Raw genomic sequence first — 23,744 nt, forward strand, 5'->3', positions numbered from 1 at the left:
TTTCTATTCCATGATGACGAAAGAAATACACATCTCACAATTTTTAAGAAATTAAACACATGAAAATCTTGTCAACCATTGGCTATGTTAAAGTAGATTCTATGAATTACTTTTTGGGAATCCAGAGAATGACACCGTTAATTAATTAATTAATTAATTAATTTTCACAATAAGGGAAGAGGGAGAAGAAAATGCCAATAAACAACGAAAATTCCCGTGTATAAAGGTGTGATCAGAATGTCGATGGTCTTCCTAGTTGTTGCTTTTGCAGGGACTCTTCAGGAGCGTTCTTCGTGCGCAAAGCGGAGAGACATGATGATTCTTTAAATGTATAAATAAACCCTTAATCAGTCGATTTCGACTTCTCTGTTTTGGGTTTTCCAGGTTTCTCACAGTTTTTACTCTTTGTTTCCGTATCGGAAACCCTAAGTTGCAGCGTCGGGAATAAACCCATCGAATTTCCGGTGAAGGGAAGAAAGCGATGTCGACACCAGCGAGGAAGAGGTTGATGAGGGATTTCAAGAGGTTGCAGCAAGATCCTCCAGCGGGGATCAGTGGAGCTCCTCAGGATAATAACATAATGTTATGGAATGCTGTGATCTTTGGGTATGTTTTCTGCTACTTTAACTATTATATATCTTTTATTCAGCTGTTTTCTTCAATTTACTATTCTTCCATATTTATTTGATGGGAATTGGAATTATCTGCTTGGTTTTGATTTACAGCCCCGATGATACACCTTGGGATGGAGGTGAGTGATAATTGTTGTCCCTTTTTTTTTTTTTTTTGTAAGTATGTTATCTCTAAAATTCGATTCACTAGACTTACTTGACGACTTGTCTGCACTCATAGAATCAAAATTGTGAGTTTTGTTGTTTTCATGCATGCGATGCTATTAGATTCTGGCCCTTTTTTTTTCTTGGTCATGGATGTGATTGCTGTTATCGTGGTAAATGGCTCATCAGTTTTTCTGTATCTGTATCCTCTGGCTGCTTATGACATGGGAGGTTTTGGTGCTCATATGGTGCTGTTTTTTCTTTATTGTATAGATGTATAGATGATGGATGTTACTTTTGGTTGTTTATGATATGATTGTTAATGCAAGGATCTGAATCTGCAGAATGATGCGTTGCTTCTTGAACTCTTGTTTGACAGGGATTTGGCGTATGTATTGTCATATATTCTATTTTCTTACCTCGCTTGATTAGGCCTTTGTTGTTTAAAAGGGGCATTTTAGGCAGTAGAGCTTCATGGGCCGTGTGTCTCATTGGTATTATCTAAATTGCCTTGGTACATGCCAAGTGCCATGAGATCCAAGTTTTAAAAAATGTCGCCCGGGTTTTCAGAATGTTGAGATATTGATCTGCTTTCAGGAAACTAGAATTAATGTGTATGGACCTCCAACAATGATACAAGTTTCACAGGTATCAATCATTTCAGTACTGAAAAAGGAGAGGAAGGGGGGGGGGGGGCGATGCTGATGACACAAAGCTTTTGCCTGGTTCTCTCCATTTCTTCTTTCTTCTTCTGATGACTTGGATTATTTATGGCTCAAACTGTTTTGGCATTTATGCCTGATTTATGATACCCGATTAAACTAAATGGCGCAGTAACAGTGCCAAACCTCAGGACCAATAGCCTAATTGAAACAAACCAGGCCAAACTTGTTGATATATTTTCAGGATTGATGCCTTTGTCCATAGTTTTAATCAAGTAGTCTTTGAAAGAACTAATAAAGCTTTGTTTTCTGGTCACTGTTGGAATCCTAAAGCTGCGCCGTGGAACTCTTTTGGGAAACATATCTGCTGTCATGATCTGCACCTGGCTGTTTCTTGGAACTTTTGAGTTTAGGGCATTTGTGAGTCCAAGATTTCTCTCTAGTCTTCACCCTTGTGCACTGACATGGGCTCAGGAGGATGAGGCTCATGGGTTCCCATTTATTGGCATCTGAAACCTTGGGCAGTTTCGAACTATGTTGTTGTATCTTGTCTTTTCTTGTTTTATCTTTAGCCTTGTACAATCCTATTGCTACGTCAGTGCACCAGGTTGTGTGATGTTTGGAAGTTCAAATGAAGGGAATACAAATGGAGCAAGAGGCTCAAGACTTCCCATTTAGTGGTAGTCTGAAATCTTGGGCGGTTTTAAATTATGCTGCCCGTTGTCTTTTATTTCTTATTTTTATCTTTAGCCATATAGTGTCACTAAGTTATATGGTGTATTGAGGTTCAAGTTTTAAGGGTATTGGAGTGTTCCTATAGATAAATACCTGACTTAGCTTCTATGGTGATGTCTGTTATGGTGATTATTTATTTTACACAAAAAGATGGGGGATTGTTTATTTTACTCATTTCTTGTGATCACATTGTTGCTCTTTCTTTTTTAATATCTACTGCCAGTTTTAGTTCATCAAAGTTTTCTTTTGAGTTTCCTCAGGTACATTTAAATTGACGCTGCAGTTCACCGAGGATTACCCTAATAAGCCTCCAACAGTTCGCTTTGTTTCAAGGATGTTCCATCCAAACAGTATGTGAAAATCTTGAGCTGAAGTGTTTTATTATTTTGCTTGATGTAGCCCAATATATCTAACTGCCAAGATGCTGCCTTCCACATATAAGCTTTTCTTGTTTTGGGCAAGCATGTGGTGTATCCTGCTATGGATTCTTTGGTCACTAACAATTATGGATTTGACCAGTTTATGCAGATGGAAGTATTTGCTTGGATATTTTGCAGAATCAATGGAGTCCTATATATGATGTTGCAGCCATATTGACTTCTATTCAGGTTGAAGCTATTGCAATTCTTTATTTTATCTTTTTTTATGGTTGGAAATGGTGATTGGTGTTATGTTATTTACTTAAAAAACGTTGCTGCTTGTGTATTTGTTTAATTAGAGGACAAATGTATCTATTAAATTTAGGGAGAAACAATGGTTTCGTGTTAAAACTTATTTATGTTGAGTGGCGAACTGATCAGTCTTTGGGAATTTGAGAACTTCAGAATATTGATTGATTCTACCATCATTGCATTGAATGGAATATATAGTTTTTATGCAGCAAATGAAAAGTAAAAGTCAAAATTCTCCTTGATGTTTACATGCATTAGTAGCACATTTTCATCCTGATCATAATTTTCCAAGAGGAGTTTTTGTTTGGTATAAGTAGTGTGGTCAGATTATAATATATTGTCTTCACCACAAGTGATGCATAGTTGGTGCTCGGGCAACTACAAGCTAGATGATGCTGGATTTTTTATGGTGAAAACTCCTGGTTAGAAGTAAGCTTCAAGTTACATATTTTGATAGTATCTTTCCTGGTTAAACTCGATTCCTTAAGCCTTTCCAGCCATGCAGGGTTTGCTTGATGACTCTATTAGCTCATAGTTATCCGTTTCTTTCATCACCATCGGATCCAGTTCCCCTTCATTCTCTTCTCCTTGTAATACATGCACTCAATGTCTTTGTGCTCGTGTCTATATCATCTTACAATTCAGGTCGATCTGATTGGAAACCCTGTTGAGGCATTACATTATCGGGAAATAAGTATGTAAAAGTGGTCCAAACGTATACTGAGTTCGAACCACTGAAAGTCTGAACTGGGGAATGAAAATGTCCATTAGGAAGTACAAGTGTTTGAAATGTCTTGCTGTCTTCCTTTATGGGTTGGACAAATCCTGTTTAGCTGTGAGTTATGACAAGTTGCAACCGCTCATTTTCCATGAGGTGCTCATTGTAGTTTAGACAGGCTAGATGTCTCTTCCAAAGCTGGAGCATTGAGTTTTGGAAAGAAAAAAAGGGGGGGGGTGTCTAATTCTAGTGGGTGGTATAAAGCCATCCAATGTTTTACCATTGCCTTGAGTTTATATCATACATGTTATATTAGCACCTATAGTAGGATTCAATTTGCATGCTTCACATATTCATGAATAAAGTTGCTATCATCAAGTGGGAAACAAGAAATAAAAATAATTGTGTCCTTTCATTGTCTTGTCTATGTATCAAATTGTATGTCTCTCTTTTTCTGTTTTACAATATCAGTTGGTGTTCCTATTGTTTATTTTGCATATAATACGTCTCCCCTGGATCTTTTAAAGTTTAAACTAATAAAGTTCTCTGGTTCTGAATCTAACTACGCAAAAATAAAATAAAATAATTTATTTTTAATTAATTACTTAAAAGACAAAATTTGCATGTTCCTTTGTTCTTTATGTGGGGGCTTAGGTGTTGTAGAAGGCTTCCTAGGAAAGGTTTTTATAGAGGCCCAAATTCTGGTATCCTAAATTCTGTGGGTGGGGTAGTGGCATCTAGGAAGAACCCTAAAACCCTCTGAGATGGGGATCCCAAGTCAACCCCACTCAGAAACCCAAAAATTCAAGACTCTCAAAATACCACCGAAATCTAGGATAGGAACCCCTCAGAAGATGGAAATGATCAGATGAACGATTTAGTAGTGAGTTGGATAATAGTGATTTCACAGGTTAGGATCTCAGGAATGGTAAAACTAAAATTAAATTTAATCCAATTAGCTTATCTGCGTGGAATTCGAGATAGACCTCAAGTTCAATGGTTTGAACAAAAGCCTCGAGGTTCTAGTCCAAATATAGGTGGATAAAATTAATTTTGATAACCCAAGTTCTGAAACATAGGAAACTTAGGCACCGTTTGTTTGCAGTAGTGGGGTGGGAAAAATAAACATGTGGGACCCATATGTAGTGGGTGGGAGCAGGGAACTATATATCATCGAAATTCCGCGAAATATCGCCGAATTTCAGTGATATTGGGAGGGGGTGAAACAAAACCCCCTCCCGAAACGAGATATTCAAGAAATCGCCGAGAAGATATATCGAAAAAATCGATATTATATTATTATTATTTTGCAATTTTTATGTTATTTCTTGCATTTTTTGGACGATTTCTCTCACGATTCTATCCCAATCTTACTAATTCTATCCCGATGATTCAAGACTCAAAAGTTAATGTACAAGGGTTTGCCCCCGGGGGGCTTTTTAAAAAATTCCCCCCCCCCCAAAATATTTTAAACCCCCTACTCCCCCCCCCCCCCCCCCCCCCCCCCCCCCCCCCCCCCCCCCCCCCCCCCCCCCCTAAATATAATTAGGAAGAGTTTACCATATATATATATATATATATAATTAGGAAAAGAATCTACATAGAATAATTTATAGATAGGAAGACATTTTATAGCAAAATCTTCAAGATTAATGAGCAATCTTACCAACTATATTCTAGTGATTTAGTCCTCAAAAGTCAACATGCCAAATGTGGTTAGGGAAGAGTATATACATGAAATAATTTATGGAAACAATTTAAATTGTGAAGGAATTTTGTAATAGAATCGTCCGTTAATCATTCCAATTATGTCTGAATGATTTAGGCCTTAGAAGGTAACATGTTAAATGTGGCTAGGTAGGAGATTTAAATGGAAATATTTATAGGAAATAATTTGAATTTACCACATATTTGCATCAAATTAGGATATAGGCATATAACATCAAATTTACCAAAATTATTGATCAAAATAGTCCCGAACCGGGGGCGGAAATTTTTTGAATTGAGGGGCGAAATATCGCCGAGATTTTGGCAATATTTGGCCAATTCGCCCGGTTCGCCGGGTAGCGAACCAGGCAAACCTTCGTTCCTTGGGTGGGAGAATAGGAAAGGAAAGAAAAGGATTTTGTAGAAAAGGTTCAAATGTGGGTCCCACTTTTATTGTGTCCCCCCATTTTTTTCCCAATATCCCACTAAATATGTGGGATTTTGAATGGGGTGGGAAAAATGACATGCCACATCAGCAGACATGTCTGCCCATTTTTCCACTCCATTGAACCAAATAAACCATACTTTGGGATTTCATGTAAAAGTTTTTTTTTTCTCACCCCCTTTTTTCCCACCCCACTTCAGATTCAGCAAACAAACAATGCCTTAGGAAAAACCCACAAATCAGAACTGCACAAAGTTGGATTCTCAGGCGTTGGGGTTAGGCCATTAATTCCCCATGCTTTCACAGAAAACAGCTAAAGGGTTTGGGTTCAATAGAAGACGACTATATGCTGTGAATAGATCAAATTAGAGCACACAGGAGGTGCAGAAGTGAAATTAAACTCAAGAATAATTATTGCTTGTTATTGGGATTGTATGGGTAGTTGAAGGACAATAGTCCTTGCTGAAATCATGTGCTAGGTTTCCAGCTAAGACTTGATGTCAAGCAGCAGCCCAAATGAAGAAGGAAGGACAAGAAGAAAACCCATCTCGGGTATTGGATATCCCAGCCAGTCTGTTTCATGCAGATTCTTAAGGCTAAACTGCATTCAATGACTTCAATTCATTCTGTTGTCCATGTCTTAGCAGCATTACATTGTTTTATATAATGAAGATACAGCTCCTAATCTAACTAGGAAACTTAAAGCAAACTCCTACCATGAATAGGGCTGTACAAAAAACTATTACAACTTTGTTGGTGAAAAAAAAGCAACTACTAACTAATTCTCTCTACTTGAATCATGGACGAAAATAAGCTGCTACTAAGACTAGTACCTTATGCCTACCTTGTGCTTACTATCTCGACACTCAAAGTGACCCGTTACAAATAAAAGGCAGAGAACTAAAGCCCAAGGGTTATTTCTATTGAAACAAGCTTTTGTAGGTGATTTGCCTGCATAGGATAGGACCAGGGCCTGCTTGGATATAAAGTTTCAGCCCAAATGGAGATGGTCATTTAGCAAAGTAAAGCTATATTGATCGACTGTAGGAGTAGCTGAGAGTAGCTTCTGTAGAATATCAATGAGTTTCTTTTGTGCTATGGACATTTGCATCAGATTCTAGTTAGAGGAGTGATATGACCCTCATTTGGGAGATGAAGGCCAAGGTGTAGGCTATAAGTGAGTTAGGATGTAATAGAAAGACAAGAAATGGATAGCCTAGGCTTGACAATTAACATTAGCATCAATAGAGCTGAAAGGCTGTACAAAATTCATGTAGCCAACTCCATTTAGTTGGGAATGGCTTAGCTTAGTTGTATGAATCAACTATTAAAAAAAGGGGCCGTGGGCGGGGAGGGACTTTCTGGCGCCTCCCCTGCTTGCGAGAGGCTGATTCGAACCCGCGACCTCCAGCGCACAATGGAGAGACTCCACCATTGCGCCAGGCCCGCCCTTCGTATGAATCAACTATTATGGTTCCAAATTTTTAGCTGTCTTTTTAGGCGTAAAGTCCAATGCATGTTGCCACTTACCAGCCAAGAATACTTGTGTCTCATAAAAAGTAGGGATGGTCAGAATAGTTTGTTGCATCTTAATTCCTACGTGGTGAGTCTAATTTATACTATTCTCTCTGTATTTAGTTAATCTTCTGAGGCTTAAGAACTTGGTGCCGACACTGGTTTCGACCACCCAGAAACCAAGATTTTGTTGGTTTCAGCCATATCTTCGTTGATACATGATACTTTCTCCCTCTAGACCAAGTCGCAGAAGTTCTCTCTGGCCCTGATTCTTGTTTTGCTGCCTTCTTTTGACGTTTTGAACATAATCCATGCATTAGTTTCCATGGATGGTACTTGTGATTTCTTACCCAAGTTTGATAATTTTGGTCTTGGAGTTGATACTGATTAATGTTGGATTGGAAAATAACCTGTCAATATAAATCTGATTTAAGCATCTTTGATTTGTCGGAAAGCTTTCCACTTTCAATATAAATCAGATTTAGGCAATTGCAGATTTGTTTGAAAGTTATGTTGGGACTCTTTCCTGAAAATCCAAGATTGTTTGTCTGATTTATATCAAAGGTGCTATTTTCCAGTCAGACTTAATTTGGTGTGCATGAATGCAGTTTAAAATCACTCTGAAAGGAAATAATTTTTTAAACGTAAGAAATTAAAACTTCTAGCCAGCCTTTTGGTTCTAGTAATGTAATGTTCTATGGAATTTTCATATTTGAGGAAAAAACCATAGTTCAAAAGTTGAAAATTGCACCTACTGCTGAAGATCTAGTATTGTTCATGAATTGGGGGTTGATTCTCTATCCCTTTTTAGAAGTTTGATATATTTCTTTTGTACCTATATTGGATTCAAATAGGTGATTCAAATTGGCTGTTATTTGCTTATTTATGCCAATTATTTTTAAGTAAATGTTTTGTAGCTGTACAGCCTTTTACTAAAGGTAATGTTTGGCATAAACATTTGTTTTGGTTTGAAGCCAGGTTTCATCAAATTCCGTGGGGATGAGTGATTTCATATAGATGTTCAGGGCAAAACTTGTCAAATAACCAAAACATAACTGAAAAAGTGTCAAAGCCATGTAAAACTGATTGAAACAATTTGACTCTGAACTGTCTCGTTAGCCTATGAAACTAGGACAAGTTGGTAAATATGTGCAGTTTCTAATTGGGCTTTTGACTAAGTTCTTCCTGATTTATAACGAAGGTGTTATGTTCCTGTCAAACTTTAAGTGTGGATGAATGCAGTTTAAAGTCACTCTTAGTGGAGATAAATTTTTAGACATAAAGCAAAACTTCTACCAGTCTTTTGCTTTTAGTGATGTTCTATGGAATTTTCAGATTCGAGGAAAACCCTTAATTAAAAGCTGATAATTGCATCTCCCACTGAAATTCTGGTTTTGTTCTCAAATTGGGGGGCTGATTCTGTTCCTACTTTCAGAATTTCTTTTTCTATTAGTATTGGATTCAAATAGGGTGATTCAACCTGGGTGTTATTTGTTTATTTATGCCAATTGTTATTTAAGATTTTTTTTTTTTGTAGTTAGCTTTTAACTAAAGATGATGTTTGGCTTAGACGCCTGTTTTGGTTGGAGCCTGGTTCCCTCAAATTCCAATGGTTTGATAAGTGATTGTTTTGTTGCTGTTCAGGTCAAAACTTGTCAAATAACCGAAATTTAACTGAAAAGTTTCAGAACCATGCAAAACACATTAAAACAATTTCACCCTTAACTCTCTTTAACCTGCAAAACTAGACACTCCTGTCAAATCCTGCAGTCTCTAGCTCAGGTTCTTACCAAGTTCTTCCATCACTCTTATCATGTGCGTGAAGGCGAAGAGAATTTGATTTTGGCTGCATAGATGATTATTATGTAAAAGCTTATAGTTCTGTCCATGATTGAGATCTGTGAAGTTGCAGTACTCCCAATCTTATCCAATTTGGGTCATTTTCCATTTGAGAACCAAAGGCTTCCTTTTCTCTTGGTCTCTTCTTTCGCATCCCTTATTTGGTTTCTTTCCTATCCTGTTGTCTTCTAGATGCTGTGAAAAAATAATTTCCATATATGCATGGGGGAAGACTGAAAAGACATGTCTCCATGCATTATATTTCATACCTGCAATTAGGTTTGTAGGGTGAGTTTTGAGTTGGACTTGCATAGTGAACCATGTGATTTCAACCACCCCTGAATGGAACTTGTTTCAAACCATTGGAAGGGTTGATCCAACGAGATGAGGGACTGGAAGACTCAATAGGTTGTAAATTGGAGAGGACAGTGGAAGTCATCCTTTTGTGTTTTATTGGAAAACTTTGGTCATTGAATTTTAGGTGCTTCGAATCTTAGTGTGCCGTTGTTGCGTTCGCCTTGAGTAGTTTTGGTGACCGGTGGATTCATTTTTTATTATCAATTTTCTGGAAGGAACATTGTCACAGAGAACCAAATTATCTCCACAATCTGACCATACTAGCATTCAGAAAGGATTACATGGAATGATAAAGAAGCTAATAACTGTTATGATATCTGAAAACTTAAGCATACTCCTGTTCCCTTATTGCTGTTAAACAGTACAAAAAGTAACTTTTTGATTGTGAAGCAATCCACATTTCTCACTTTGCTGCTGCTTTGCTTGTTGATTTTTTTCAATTGCGTGATCTGTTTTTTCTTACAAAAACTATGAGTTATGGATACTGCTGGAAGAACTATTTTAAGGATGTTGATGAGCACATTTTTTTCCTTCTTACCTTGCCTATGTCTTAAAATATGATTTAGTGACAGTGCTAACAAAATATTTTGTGCATGGTTTCTCAGTCCTTGCTGTGTGACCCAAACCCAAACTCACCTGCAAATTCTGAGGCAGCCCGTATGTTCAGTGAGAACAAGCGGGAATACAACAGAAGAGTACGTGAAATAGTGGAGCAGAGCTGGACAGCTGACTAGAAGGCAAAAGAAGGACTAATCACCTCTGTTAAGCTAATAAAAAGACTAATGTTGGGGCCGTGGGTTTGAGGTGGAACTAGTGTTATGATCTACTTAATATGCATGACTACATTGTTCTTGGAGGATTATTGTTTTCAAATCATCTGCCTTTGATTATGCTTTACTGGAATTGTTGATATTCCCTTTGGTTTCTCCTGATTTTCACATTTGTGGTTCCATGTAATATTAGTCTTTGTTTTATGCCCCTGTAGCCTTGTGTACAGAAAAATAGGTTCTGTTATTTGCTGTAGTGTCATAGGTGAGCGGCTCCTAGTGAGTTATACCTGCCTCTGCTTCTTGGAGAGTCAGGGGAAGAGCTCTTAAAGTGTAACATGCTGAGCCATTCCAAACAAGTGTTTTTAAGTGTCCTTTGTTTGCCAAACACTGGTGTTCTTTTCCATCTTTGTTTATCATGGCGATGATTGTATTTGGTGAGCATGCTGATGTGTCCATTCCAAACATGTGTTTTCGGTTGTGATTGATAAATAGATGATAGAGCAAGTTGTCACCCTCTTAGACATCTCCAAACAGTTATTTATTGCTGAAACTAGATCTTAGTTGGCCGTATTTTGTTGATTTGGGAAGAGAATTTTGCGAAAAAAGAGCAGGGTTTTTATGAATGAAGTTGTAATGCATTAAATCTTTTGCTTATATTGCTTTGAGTGCTCATTTGCGTGATGTTCATTCAGTCTACTACATTGAATTTTCTTATCCTTTGTGGAGGATTTTAAAAACTGAGGGTGGTATGGTAGTCCTCTTTGGTTATTTGTTAGGTTTCTCTATTAACTTTCTTTAGCGTTTCTTGCTGTAGGAGGTTTTGGAATGTTTCTAGATTCTTGTCCGGTGTATAGAGCTTTTCATGGATTTAGTCTAACCTGATGTCTAAGTCCATGGGATTGTATACTAGGATGTGTTGAGGAACTATTAACATGTGAGAAAGTTCTTGCTTTGGTCCAAAGTCTTACTTAAGGCACATGTTGAAGTTAGGAGACTCATTGTCTTTGAAACAGGAAGAAGATCAGCGAAGAGAGAAGAAAAGGGGAGAGGGGGGGGGGGTGTTAAGAGAATATTTGACAACAAAAGGTATCACTTAATTGCCTAATTGGGGTGTTAACGAGCCGGGTTGGGCCGGGCTAGCCTTGAACCCTAACTTGACCTTCCCAACCCATCGGGTTGGTCCTAATTAATCCTAACCTAACAGTAATTGTCGGTGGGAAACAAAATAAATGATAATATTGCTGCTAACTAGACTTGAACTCATGGCCTCTTAGTTGCAAGCTGTGTGTTTTACACATCTAAACAATGTTGCATTGATATATTATTTAGGGGTGGACCTAGGATTCAACAGGGGAAAATAATAATTACAAAATGTTTAACACTAATATTAAAAAAGAAAACCGTACTGCTATTAGTTCGAAGTCTATATTAAATTAAATTTAAAAAAAAAAAAAAAGAATAAGTGAAAAGTCACAAAACACATTTCTAGGGTCAATTAGGGGTGTAAACGGACCGGATAGTGGTATATCCATATCCACATCCTATTATATTCGGATAATATCCTATCGGTTTTCGGATGGTTTTCGGATGGATTTTGTCGGATTCAGATGATAATCGGATAGTTATTTTCTTAAGTAGATTCTTCTAAATGGGCATGAATATAGATTAAATACAAATTTTCGACTACTTATTTACATTTTTACCTTTTTATTTGTGAGGGCTAGGTTTGAAATTTAAGAATTTAACAACTTTGGTAGCTATTTTAGTAGAAAATTTAGAAAAATAGCCAAAGGTGGTATGTTAAAGCGGTTAAAAACCCAACTTCCCTAGGGGAGGTCTTGGGTTCGCACCACTCGGCGGCATTAATATAAAAAAGCTCCCTTGAGGATGTAAATCGTGGTGCGTGCAAGCTGGCCCGGATGAACCTCATATCCAAAAAACAGAAAAGTTACAACCAGGTAAAATTTATAAAATAAGAATAATAAATCTCTTAAGTAACTAATCGGATAATTTTATCGACGGATAATATCGGTAAGAGGGGTATACCTTCCTAGAAAGGGGATGACCTCATCCTCATCCAAAATAATGTTTATCGATGCCATGCAGATGCGAATCGAGCGGATTCGGAAGAATTCAATGTCATAATGGAACTCAAAGATCGTGAAAATCTTCAATGATTGATTTGATTTACAAAAAGCTTTTCAAAATACAAATATACAAAGTTTTATCCAATGCCGTAGGAGATAGTCTATAACCCTAGATATAATATAAACTCTCCCATTCTCGTGTTTTGAATTCTAGAATGTAGTTTGCATTTTGTTGGTTTTGAATTTGATTTGGTGTCTTAAAAATACATGCTCTCTCACATCAACTACAAATAAAAATAGGTAATTAATAATAAAAAAAGGAACTTTCATACTCTTACTCATTTGTATTCAACCTTTAAAAAAAAAAAGTCGGAAAAAAAATTTAGTTTTTCCAAATCCAAGTTTTTGCTTTATTCGTGTGTGAGGAAAGAGGAGAGAAGATGAGAGAATAAATAAGAAGAAATAAAATAAGTAAGGAGAAATTTAGGGATCATGAGTTAGTTTCTAATTGGGAGTTAATTGTTTCTTTTGTAAAAATTAAATTTAATTGTAACAGTTAGATAGAAAATAAGAATGACACGTATATCCTTTATCTTAGATATGTATATCCTTATCTTTACACCTCTAAAATTGTTTTTATTGCCCAGGGGGGCATGGTCCCCCAAGTCCCTACATAGTTTTGCTCTTCGTTGGGTTGCCCCCGAGGGCTAAACCCGACCTGACCCTATTAGGGCTTATTATTTTGTAACCCAAGTCCACCTTTTCGGTTGAAAAAGTCGAGCTGAAATTGTGTCGGGCTTAGGGTGGGTTTAGGTCTAGCCGAGTTAACAAGATTTTATTGAGAAAATTGATGGTATGAAGTATCTTGTAACTTTGCTCATTAAGAGGTGTAACTGTCATTATCCAATTAAAAGGGGTTTATTAATAGGGGTGTCAATTTGCAGCCTGAATCGAACCAGCCCCTTATAGCTTAAACCGGTCAAAACAAAATCTTAATGTGTTGTGTTTGGGTTGAGGGAGCAAAGCCCGAACTGTTTGTTCGGGCCAGCCCGTATGCGGCTTGTTAGCCTGTTAGTTTTACTAAGGTATAGTTTTGGAGAGGTTTTAGTGGATTAGTTCTATTAAGCCCGTTAGTTTTTCTTTCGGTGCGGTCTTAGTTTTCTAGTAAGACATAGTTTTAGAGAGGTTTGAGTTTTTTATTCAATAGCATCTACACTTATAAAACATCCATTGGTTCAATTTTAAGCTTTACTTTGCTAATATATTTCAAGTTTAACTTACAATAAAATGCCATAACAGTACATTTTGCTTCAAATGCTCTCTATTTTCTATGCAAAATCTACTGTTGAGACTGAATAATAATAATGCAGAGGAGCTATAATGGTCTCAAAATCACCTCAACCCGAATCTAAACCGTTAGCCAAACCGAACCTAAACTGCACCAAACCAAAACCGTACCGAAATCATTTTGCAAATGGGCCGTGTTTGGATTTGATGTTTTTCAGCCCACAACCGTTAAGCCTAAACCGAAACTACTTTAAACTGTACTGTTGACACCCTTAGGGCTATGTATCACTTGGCTAATTAAGAGTGGAAGTAATTGTCATTTACTTTTCCTTTCTCTCTTCATTCTTTTTTTTTTTTGGGGGGGGTATGTTCGGTTGCATGGGGAATGAAAAATAGAAATGACGAGAAAGCAAGTGAAGGGATGTGAAAGAAACTCTTTCCCCTTTATGTTGTAAGTTACCATGTGATGTTTTCATGCCACAAGACTGCTGGCAGCGTATTGCATTAAAATCATCACATGCTTTGTCAATAGATTTCTAGTATGTATGCATATCAATAATTGCAATGTAAACATGTATATTCATATCGTATTTGTACATGCAGCACAAATATATGGATGATCTCCTCCTTTGACATGTATTTTTAGGCTTGCAAGATGCAAGACAAAGGCATGAATGGGTTTGCGTTCAGCTGCCGGCATTTTTAATGAAAGAGTGTTGTAAAACAAAATTCATTGGATTTTTCATTTACTCGTATTTTTGAATTTTAAGGTAATCAAATATGAGTTTGGATCGTCTCATCGTTAGGGAAGAACAATGTGTTTTCCTAACACTATTTAATCATATAATAGGGATAAGGTTAACTTGTGAATATTAAAAAATAATCAGAAGTTTTTTTTGGTAGAAAAAAAAAATCAAAAGTAGGAATATAAGTCTACTTCTTCTCCCCCCCCCCCCCAAAAAAAAAAAAAAAAAAATTAGTGTTGGAGCTGATTACTGGGAGAGTTTGTTCCACTGTAATGGATTGTATTTTTCTCCCAGAGGTTCTTTCTTGCATTATTGAGGAAGACGCCAATGGGAAGAAGGTTCACCATTGTGTGTGAAAAAAAAACGCTATAAAGAACATAGAAAATGACTCGAGTGATTGTCAACAGGGAAGGAATAGAATGAAGAAAAAAAATTCTACCTAGATTTTATGGGCAGTTTGTGACCTGTTCTTAAATTGTTCCAAGGATTGTTTCTGAGAAAAATGATGTTTATTAAAAAACTGATAAAATATTAAGTTAATGGCTTTCCAAATTATACCATAACAAGCAAGAACTATAATGTATAATAGTAATGCCTAGTCGATTTACGATTAATGAATAATTCCCTACTAAGATTGCGGGGAAGAGAACAATTTTATTTTTAAAAGAGCTTCATTTTCGTTTTCACGATTGGTATTCATCTGAACTTACCCAGAATAAAAATTTTGGTGTTCATATGTGTTGAGCATAAGGTATCTTAGCTCATGTTTCACCTTCTTGCAGTCCTTGATTGAAGAGATTTCTCAAGGGTTGGAAAAAAAAAACTTGAATTAAAGCTCGGAGAAGTGTTAGGCTTGAGGTAAAGATATACACTTCGAAAGACTTATCTTGTTAGAATTTGAAGTGCTGAAACTAGAAGAAAGTTAATTCTTGTTAGGATTTGGAAGTGATGACAATGGAAGAAAGTCATTGTTTATATCTGGAAGTGATGTCTATAAACAGTTGACATATGAATGAAATAGCCTTGATATCAAATGTTCTGCATAAATTGAATGATTGATGATGAGAAGAACATGTCTGTACTAGATGGATGATAAATACAGGGCACTTAAATCTCAGAATACTGATTTCAGGTAATACTCTTTCTAGACAGTTATCTAGAGCCTCCATTCTACACAACCTAACCAACCCTCATCATGGAAAGATGGCATGATCAATTTCAGACCATACCTTAAAAAATGCAGTTAGAATGTCAGTGGTGCTTTTACTGGAAAGAAAGCTCGAGGGCTGGAGGTCGGGAAGATGAAACTGGTGATCCATCACTGCTCTGAGAGTCCCCCATCCATGAATCTTGAACTTGAGCAGCAAACTGCAAGTTCCACAGAACATCCTCAACAGAAGGTCTCTCAGTTGGTTCCTTGGATAAACACCTGATGCAGATATCAGTAACTGTTTTCAATGATTCAAACAAGCAAGCTTTGCGGATTTCTAGATCAATGATGCTCCTTTGGTCTGCATCATCAGCCATAATGCTCTCATGTAACTGCATTAAAAAACACAATAGAAGAAATTATCTGTGGGTGCATATCCATGATGCGTGCAGCCATCGGGCCTTGTTTTGCTTGTGACTTTAAATCAATATGATTTTGAGGTACCGAAAGAATCAATTTAAATTGAATAAATCGGGTTATGTATCATCATACAAGTTAATAGAGGAGCCAAAATCTCATTTAGATCTACTACATCCAGTTAAGAGCATAAATCTACCTCCCTAAGTTTTTATAGAATTTTACAGAAGTTGCTTCCATATTCTCATATCTGCAAATCCCTGGACTTTTTTTTCCCTGCATTAATTATGCTTTTTTTCAAGGTAGCAGCATATGATGGCAGGAATTTGGTGTGACTGCTAGGAGTACAAAGGACAGGAGAGGGATGGAAATACGGTAAGGGTATTAGGTACATTAATTCAGCTCATCAATGGAACTTTCTTTTGTAGGACCAGACTTTTGGCAATCCAATTTCATAACCTGGCCTATGAAGACCCAACATTTCTCACCATGTGAAAGAGTAGACAAGGATTTTGCCATGCCATGCCATCCCTGTTCTCTAGTATTTACTTACAAATTGATGGAGGATGATCTGAAAATGGGGATAATAGGGTAGCAAGAGGTACCTACCTGATCTTTTAGGACATCTGCTTCTTGAGATTTTATTGGTCTTCCCACAATGATTTCCAATAAGATTACCCCAAAATCATAAATATCAACCTTATCCTCATGTTTTGAGCTGCAAGCAAAGAAAACCAATAAAGCAGACCTGGTGAGGAACAACAGTTTGACTAAAACAAATGGATCAAGAAATGAATTTCAGGGAGTTAAGAGAAAGTTTGGTGGAAGGAGAAGGAAGCAAGAAAAAACTATATGAAGGATAACCCTGTTTGGTTTTCATGACCATTAGAGAAGAGTACCATAGCTATATCTTCTCGTATTGTTTGTACTAATGCATGTATGGATTCACTTCCAATGTTACATACATATGTAAATATGTTCCTGTTCTTTAACTCATGCTATTCATATATTCGCTTATTTATTTATGGCAGAAAAACAATCCTTTGATCATCAGATGATAATGAAGATTCTAGAACTTCTAATTCCTAAATGTCATCAGTAAGCAACTATTTGTTTCTGGGGTAAAACTAAGCAACTTTATACCATTCTATATAACCAACACCATATCCCTATATGTTTTGAGATAAGAAGAACACAATTACAAACCTTTCAGCAACAGTGAATTCCTTTGGTCGACTAGGAGAAACTCCTGCTGGGTCCTACAAGGATCAACAGAGCAGAGTATCAATGCTTGCAAGATTTGATAAACCAATACAATAAAATTAGGTAACATGGGAAAATTTTCTTTTTACCTTCCCCAGAATCTCTGCTAATAAAGGCAGGTTGTAACTGCTAATATTGGCAACAAGGTTCTGATCCAACAGGATATCTGTTATTTTCAAATTATTTGAAAATACACCAGGCACAATTCCAGTGTGCAGGAACTGTATGCCCTTTGCTATTCCGATAGCAACTCCAATCCTTTGTGTCCATGTGAGTCTTTGCCCTGCAAAACCCTCTGCACAATGAACTGTAGCTGTGAGATTATGGAAGAGTACTAAGGCATGAGTTGGGAGAGAGGTGGAAGCTCCTTCCCTGTGTGTGTGCAGTTGATTTGGTTCCAGCATCTTGATCATGCTTTAAACCTGATCTTTACATTTTTTGGGTTGTCATGTAAATGAGGAATGGTCAAGAAATCATTCATAGAGATCAACTTTTCTCTATAAGAATACAATGGTATCCACAAAACCACCTCTGATGCCACAAATAGCTTTAAGGTAGAAAACAGAAGGGGCTTCTTCAAGCCCCTTTCCCAACTGAGTACTTGAAAGAAAAAGTTTACTGATAGAAGTAATAGTTGACAGTCCTTTTACCAGAGAGACGGCTTCTCAGTGTCCCATTTGGTACATATTCAAATATGAGAAATATTCTGCTGACACTTGAATCATCCAGGTAACACTCAAAGCAGTGTCCAAGAGAACTGACCAAGTGGCGATGTCTGAGTTTTGAAATCAGTTCAATGTGCTGCATAAAATGATGACTGCTGTATCTTCTTTTCAATTTCAAACATCTAATAGTGACAAGGGTACCATCACTCAGCTTCCCTCTATATATCTGATCACAAAAGCAAGAAAAGTATTCTTGTATGTCAGTCACGAAGTTTGGGATGTATTTAGTAAAATTTAAAGCATGAATAAAGTGTAAGATACTTCTTTCTTTTTCTACTTTTAATTTTTAATTTTTAATTTTTTTTTAAAGTTTGTGATATATTTTTATTTTTATTTTTTTACTTATCCTATGGGGGAAGGGGAGGAAGATGAGAACCAGGAGGCGTGAACACAAGACCTCTTGGTAGGTTGCCCTTTTACACTCTACACTACCACCAACTGTGCTAGGCAGTTATTCAGGATGCTAGCTTCTTTACTAGAGAAAAAAACTTGTCAGCCATGTTAGTTTATCAGCCCAAGCCCCAAGGGTAAGGGAAACATGAACAATGGAACTGGTCCTCTTGCTACCACCCCATAATCCAACCCTCTGGAGTATCGAGACTCCTGGCAATCCTTACTCTCCTTTACCGGCTTGTTCTCCACAAGTAAGGTGGCTCATCATTTGATGAACCAACAGCAGCCATCTCCAATACATTCTAAATGGAGTCCTTCTGGAGACTCATATTACACCCTAGATCAAGATCTTTTTCTTTTGGTGTCTCCTATGCTCTGGCCTACCTGTTAAAAAAAGCGTTGCAAAGTGGTCAAAGATTACTTGTCTTTTATAGACAACACCCGGAACATTGACATTTTCCTATCTTGTGATTAGACTTAAAACACATCTTGGCAGCAGGAACCCTTGGTCTCCAGATTGACACCCTTAGGGCCCCTTTTTATTGGATTTTTGTCACTCCTCCCTGTTCAGATCTTAAATGGGATACTTGTCTATTGGGTTGGATCTTCTCAGTTCTTTGGATCACTTGCTACTTTATCTGGTAATTGGGAAGTAAGACTTAAAACTCTCCAACTTGGCTCCCAATTCTAATGTCCTACTCCTACTATGGGCAGTTTTCTGGATTCCTGAATCTCAAATTCACCTCCCATTGCTTGCAAGCTTACTCTCAATCTTTAAGCCCTCATGATTGTTGTATGATCCCCCAGATAGGTCCAGAGTTACTGATTCAACTTTGATTTTCAGAGGTGTTCCCTCAACCAATCTAAGTTGATCCAGATGGGCAATCTGTTGTGTACATAAGGGGCTTGGTCTATACCAGCAAGCAGGTTTAGTTCCTACTAATGGTCGATAGGAGGCTATTCTATGAGGCATTCTATGTGGACTGAAGCAAAGCCCAATATTGCAATTGGAAGTACGGGAAATCTGGACAAAACTGAAAGGATATTCAGGACTTATTAACAGCTCCTACATTGCAAACTTGGCCTTTGAAGTTGGCCCCAATTTGTTAACTGTATCTAAGACCTTAACAAATGTCTCTGTTCATAAAATCTCCAATCATAACATTCTTATATATGTACAACCTTTGGCTAAGATATTAGACATCAATGAAATGACTCAATTTCTCTAACCGTTGTGAAGAGTGAATCTCCTCAACCATGGGATATGACCCTTTGATTGGACCAAAGGAGGGTATTTAGGACCTTCAATAATAGGAAGCGGGAGTTAATGATGACACTCATGCTTCCGAAAGTCCTTCAATAATAGGAAGCGGGAGTTAATGATGACACTCATGCTTCCGAAAGTCCGATCTTAGTGTGAAATCACCACGGTGAAAAAGAACACTGAATCCTTAATAAGGCAAGAATAGATGAAATCTTAATAAAGCAAGAATTGGGTAGTGTATCAATTTATAAAGTTCAGTATTAGGTGAAACAGTAACAGACAGTGACATACCTGACCACAAGAACCATCACCCATGAAACTTGATGAATCAAAATTATCCGTAGCTTGTTCAAGCTCCTCCAAAGAGAAAGTTCGATAAGCAGGAAGGCCAAGTGCTCCCATCTTCATGGTTTGAGATATATATCCTTCAGGAAACCATACAAAGGTCAATTTAATATGTCATGCACATAACTCACAAGTACCTCTAGCAATTAGACACCACTCATTAGTTGTTCTTTCCATTGTTTTTTTTCTTCTAATTCTGTTCTTTCATATCCAAGTTCCACAGGTTAATCGCAGCAGTAACCATATACATAGTTACATTACCAAACTGATCACTTAACTAAAATTTGCAAGATTACATTATACGTTTGAGACATCTTGTCATTGATTAAAGTTGTAAGTATATGTTCACCCTCACAAGTTGTGAGTTACCCCAGTGAAATAAAAGGGAAAAAATTTTTGGAAATACTGAACTTTCTTAAAATGCCATGTTAAAAAGAGAAACAAACACAACTGTGGGTGAAAAATTAGTTCAATTATAGAAAACCTTTTGTGTTTGTTAACTACCTCAATAGATTCGCTGTCTGAGAAGAGGAACTTACTTGCATCAGAAAGCAGCTTTGAGGTGAACCCAGTTGATGCATTCACTGTCACTAGATTTTTTGGAGGCTTTTTATTGATCTTGGCTTTTACCCTTCTATAAGCCAAGAGAAGCAGACCAACAAGTACAACTCCCCCCAAAACCCCTCCTACTACACTTAATGCAAGAATGGAGTTAGCAATTCTCTTCTTTTGTTTGCGAGGAAATATTCCCACAGCTAAAGCTTCATTTCGACAAAATGAATATGGATGCTGATTTTGATTTTCAGTAACCAAACAGTTCATACCATACAAAACAACCCTGTTCTTGGAATCCATCAACAGACAGTTTGGCAAGCTCCCAGATAAGAGATTAGATGACAAATTCACAAAAGTCAGTTGGTCATTACAGGACATGTTTACTGTAAGCAATCCAGTGAACTTGTTTTCAGCTACATTCAGATAAGTAATGGAAGGCAACGAAAGCAACCATGAAGGAAATGGCCCCATAAATCTGTTGAAAGAGATATCCAACCATTGAAGCTGATAAAAGGAGCTTACTTCAGAAGGAATGCCAGAGCTAAACCTGTTCTTTCTGAGTAGAAGTGTAACCAACTTGCTTCCCAAACTAGGAAATTGAGGCCCCAAATAATTTTCTTCCAAATCTAGAACTTGAAGGTATGTCAAACTGCTGAGATCAGGAACTGGTCCAGATAACCTATTCATTGAGAGGGCAAGCACTCTAAGGTTCTCCATTGTTCCTAATGATTTCGGCAGAGACCCACGCAGAGAATTGTTCTTCAAACTCAGTACAGCCAAAACTGAAAGCTCTCCCAACCAATCAGGAACATGACCAGTGAACATATTGTTATCCAGGATCAGAGTTTGAAGTTCCACCATAGATGAAATCTCTCGAGGAATTTCACCATAAAAGAAATTTGAACTAATGTTGAGTATCTCCAGTGAAGAAAGGCGGGAGATTTTACCAGGTAAGGGACCCCATAAACCTAGAGATGCCAACGACAAGACTTTCAAGCTTGGAAGCCCAGCAAGTGTAGTGAAGAAAGAATCAATGGAGAAATTCCGAGGAAGTGGAGTTCCCCTTCTTCTTCTTCCAATTATATGTAGCTGAGTAATACTTCCTTCATAGCAAACAACAGTGAGATTCGGCCTTGGGTCTGTGTTGCAGAAATCTGTGTTGCTATTCCAGCTGCTCAAAACTTCTGGAAAATTCAAAAGCCGTTGGATTCTCAGAAGGGTTTGAGCATGAGATGATTGTAGCTGATTTGAGAGAGGAATCAAAAGAAAAATAACAAAAACAAGAAGATGGTATGAAAGGCAGGCCGCGTTAGCCATTACCGAGCAGAATATTCTGGCTTCAAGGCCAACTCAGATAATGGTTCATCTCCATTACCGCATGGACAAGGTCTGCAACTATAAATAAATTTATAGAGGAGTCACAACTTACAAACTAGCATCAAATTGAACCAGAAATACAGAAGAACCCACAAAATTTCCAGCATAGTTTGAAGCGTTTGAATCAGCAAATTTGTCAGAAATGTCACGGACGAGCACCTGTACCAGACATTAATGGTTTCCCAGAAGACAAGAAACAGCTCTGAGAAGTGAGAAGTACCCTGGTGGGATCGAGCTGGAAATGTTGAATTGCGTTTTTCTCAGTCTTGTATATATACATATTCTTTCACCTTAATCATATGTTCTTATTAAATTGCTTCTTCCTGATTACACTTCTGAAAGGGAAACTGAGGAGACCCCATAATATATTTGCATTTGATCAGAGAATAAAGGAATGGTAGATTTAAGAAACACTTTATTCCACTTTACAACATGATTTAAATTTTGATGTGATCAATGAGAATCTATTGGGAAAAAAATATCATTATTAGAAAAGGTAAAGAATGAGTAAGTGGGAGCTTCTTCAGATTTCTGTCCCACACTTAATTTGTTTGGGCTTTTGCTTTCTCTCCTCCTCGATGCTTCTGCTACAGCAGTTGTTTGGCTTTTTCTATCCACTTTGGAAATCTGACTTGTGCTTTCTCTGGTCCCATCTGTGGCTGCTTAATTATATATATGCATTATTAACAACATCAAGGTAAGAATCTGCCTTAGAAAGCTAACCTTCCCCACGTTTCACCCAGGGGACAAACAGAAAAGAAAAGAAAGCCTTGCACATGTGCTTAAAGAAAGGTTTTATGTATATTTAGATCATAATTTTAACCATAACAAGAAAATCCTTAAATGGGAATTCATTTCAACTTGAATGGAATGGATTGGTGAAGAAGCAAGCATCAGCAAATTAAACCAAGAGTTTGATCAAAGTCTCACTATTATTCTCCCTCTCTTGTTAATTCCCTCGTCCATTTTTATTATCAAATGATCAGTTGATCATGAATTAAACCCTGTTGTTCTCAGAAATTAATCTAGAGCAAACATAACCATCACCTAATATTAGCCCAGAATAAGTCATTAGATACAGTGATACATACAACTGAACAGTAGTAGTGTCATCTGAACCAACTCTTTCAACCTTCTTCCCTCAGGTACTGCATGAATTGGTAGAGAAAGCTTCTTCTTTAACTTATTTAACAAGGTTAGTTTCCCCTTTCTCAATTAATGTCTAAGAATTATATGAGTGTATCTTTCATCCAGGTTCCATGTTTTTATAAAACAGATTTCAGTCAAGCGCTGCATGTCTTGCATATGTTGTTAGTAAAGGTTGAACCCACAATCTCTTTACCAATCGAACAATTTTGTGTTATTTTGTTAAAGATGTTTCTTTTTCTTGTGCAATTGTACATGATTTCTATACCTATACCTAGAACTAATGAAAATGCATAAAAATTGAAAAAATATTTCTTACCTAAAAATGGGGAAATGGAATAGAAACAGTTTCATACAATCCCTTTTAGAGTTTTTTTTACTGAGGATAATTGCAGATCTTTTGTAATGCATTTTTTTAAAAATTAATGGTCAGAAGACAACTATTTCTGACAAAGTATGTTTTCCACTGTTAAATGATGATAATTGTTGTATTATATAGTCTTGTCAAATGTAATAGTTGATGGGGCCAGGTATGAAGGACAAGTTCTCATCGGCATTCAAATAAAAAATTAAATAAATGAAACCAATGAAAAATTGTTGAAATATAATATTAAGAAGGTGTGAATTACCTATCCACCAATTTCAATACCAGGTAACAAATTCCTATTATAAGGGAAATAATACCCAAATTGAATGAAACTGACAAAAAATATATTTGAATATACAAGCAAAGCTGTAAGTGAAAGTGAAACAGGACTGCATGGGTTGGGCTTGGGATTTGGAAAATCGAGAGC

The 23,744-nt window shown here is 37.0% G+C and overlaps 2 protein-coding genes across 3 annotated transcripts; one reads left to right on the forward strand and one right to left on the reverse strand.

Moving 5' to 3' along the window:
- Window positions 1-220: 220 nt before the first annotated feature.
- Window positions 221-10,349, forward strand: LOC149024449 (ubiquitin-conjugating enzyme E2 2). Of its 2 annotated transcripts, none has more exons than XM_089144679.1 (6): window positions 221-329; window positions 431-606; window positions 726-751; window positions 2,434-2,523; window positions 2,693-2,781; window positions 10,031-10,349. In XM_089144679.1, the coding sequence occupies exons 2-6, from the start codon at window positions 482-484 to the stop codon at window positions 10,157-10,159; spliced, it is 459 nt and encodes a 152-aa protein (XP_089000805.1). In that variant the 5' UTR covers window positions 221-329; window positions 431-481; the 3' UTR covers window positions 10,160-10,349. The 2 variants fall into 2 exon arrangements, with proteins under 2 accessions (XP_089000805.1, XP_089000806.1); XM_089144680.1 differs by having other exon boundaries at window positions 222-329; window positions 437-606.
- A 4,741-nt stretch (window positions 10,350-15,090) lies between these two features.
- LOC149024450 (putative inactive leucine-rich repeat receptor-like protein kinase At3g03770) lies at window positions 15,091-22,076 on the reverse strand. The gene is made up of 7 exons (XM_089144681.1): window positions 20,412-22,076; window positions 19,819-19,952; window positions 17,796-18,036; window positions 17,235-17,440; window positions 17,089-17,141; window positions 16,492-16,600; window positions 15,091-15,857 (listed from the first exon to the last, which is right to left on the reverse strand). The coding sequence occupies exons 1-7, from the start codon at window positions 21,742-21,744 to the stop codon at window positions 15,579-15,581; spliced, it is 2,355 nt and encodes a 784-aa protein (XP_089000807.1). The 5' UTR covers window positions 21,745-22,076; the 3' UTR covers window positions 15,091-15,578.
- Window positions 22,077-23,744: the final 1,668 nt, after the last annotated feature.

This window comes from Hakea prostrata, chromosome 2, assembly GCF_041222555.1.
Source record: "Hakea prostrata isolate BN-2017 chromosome 2, UWA_Hpros_2, whole genome shotgun sequence".
Classification (NCBI taxonomy): domain Eukaryota; kingdom Viridiplantae; phylum Streptophyta; class Magnoliopsida; order Proteales; family Proteaceae; genus Hakea; species Hakea prostrata.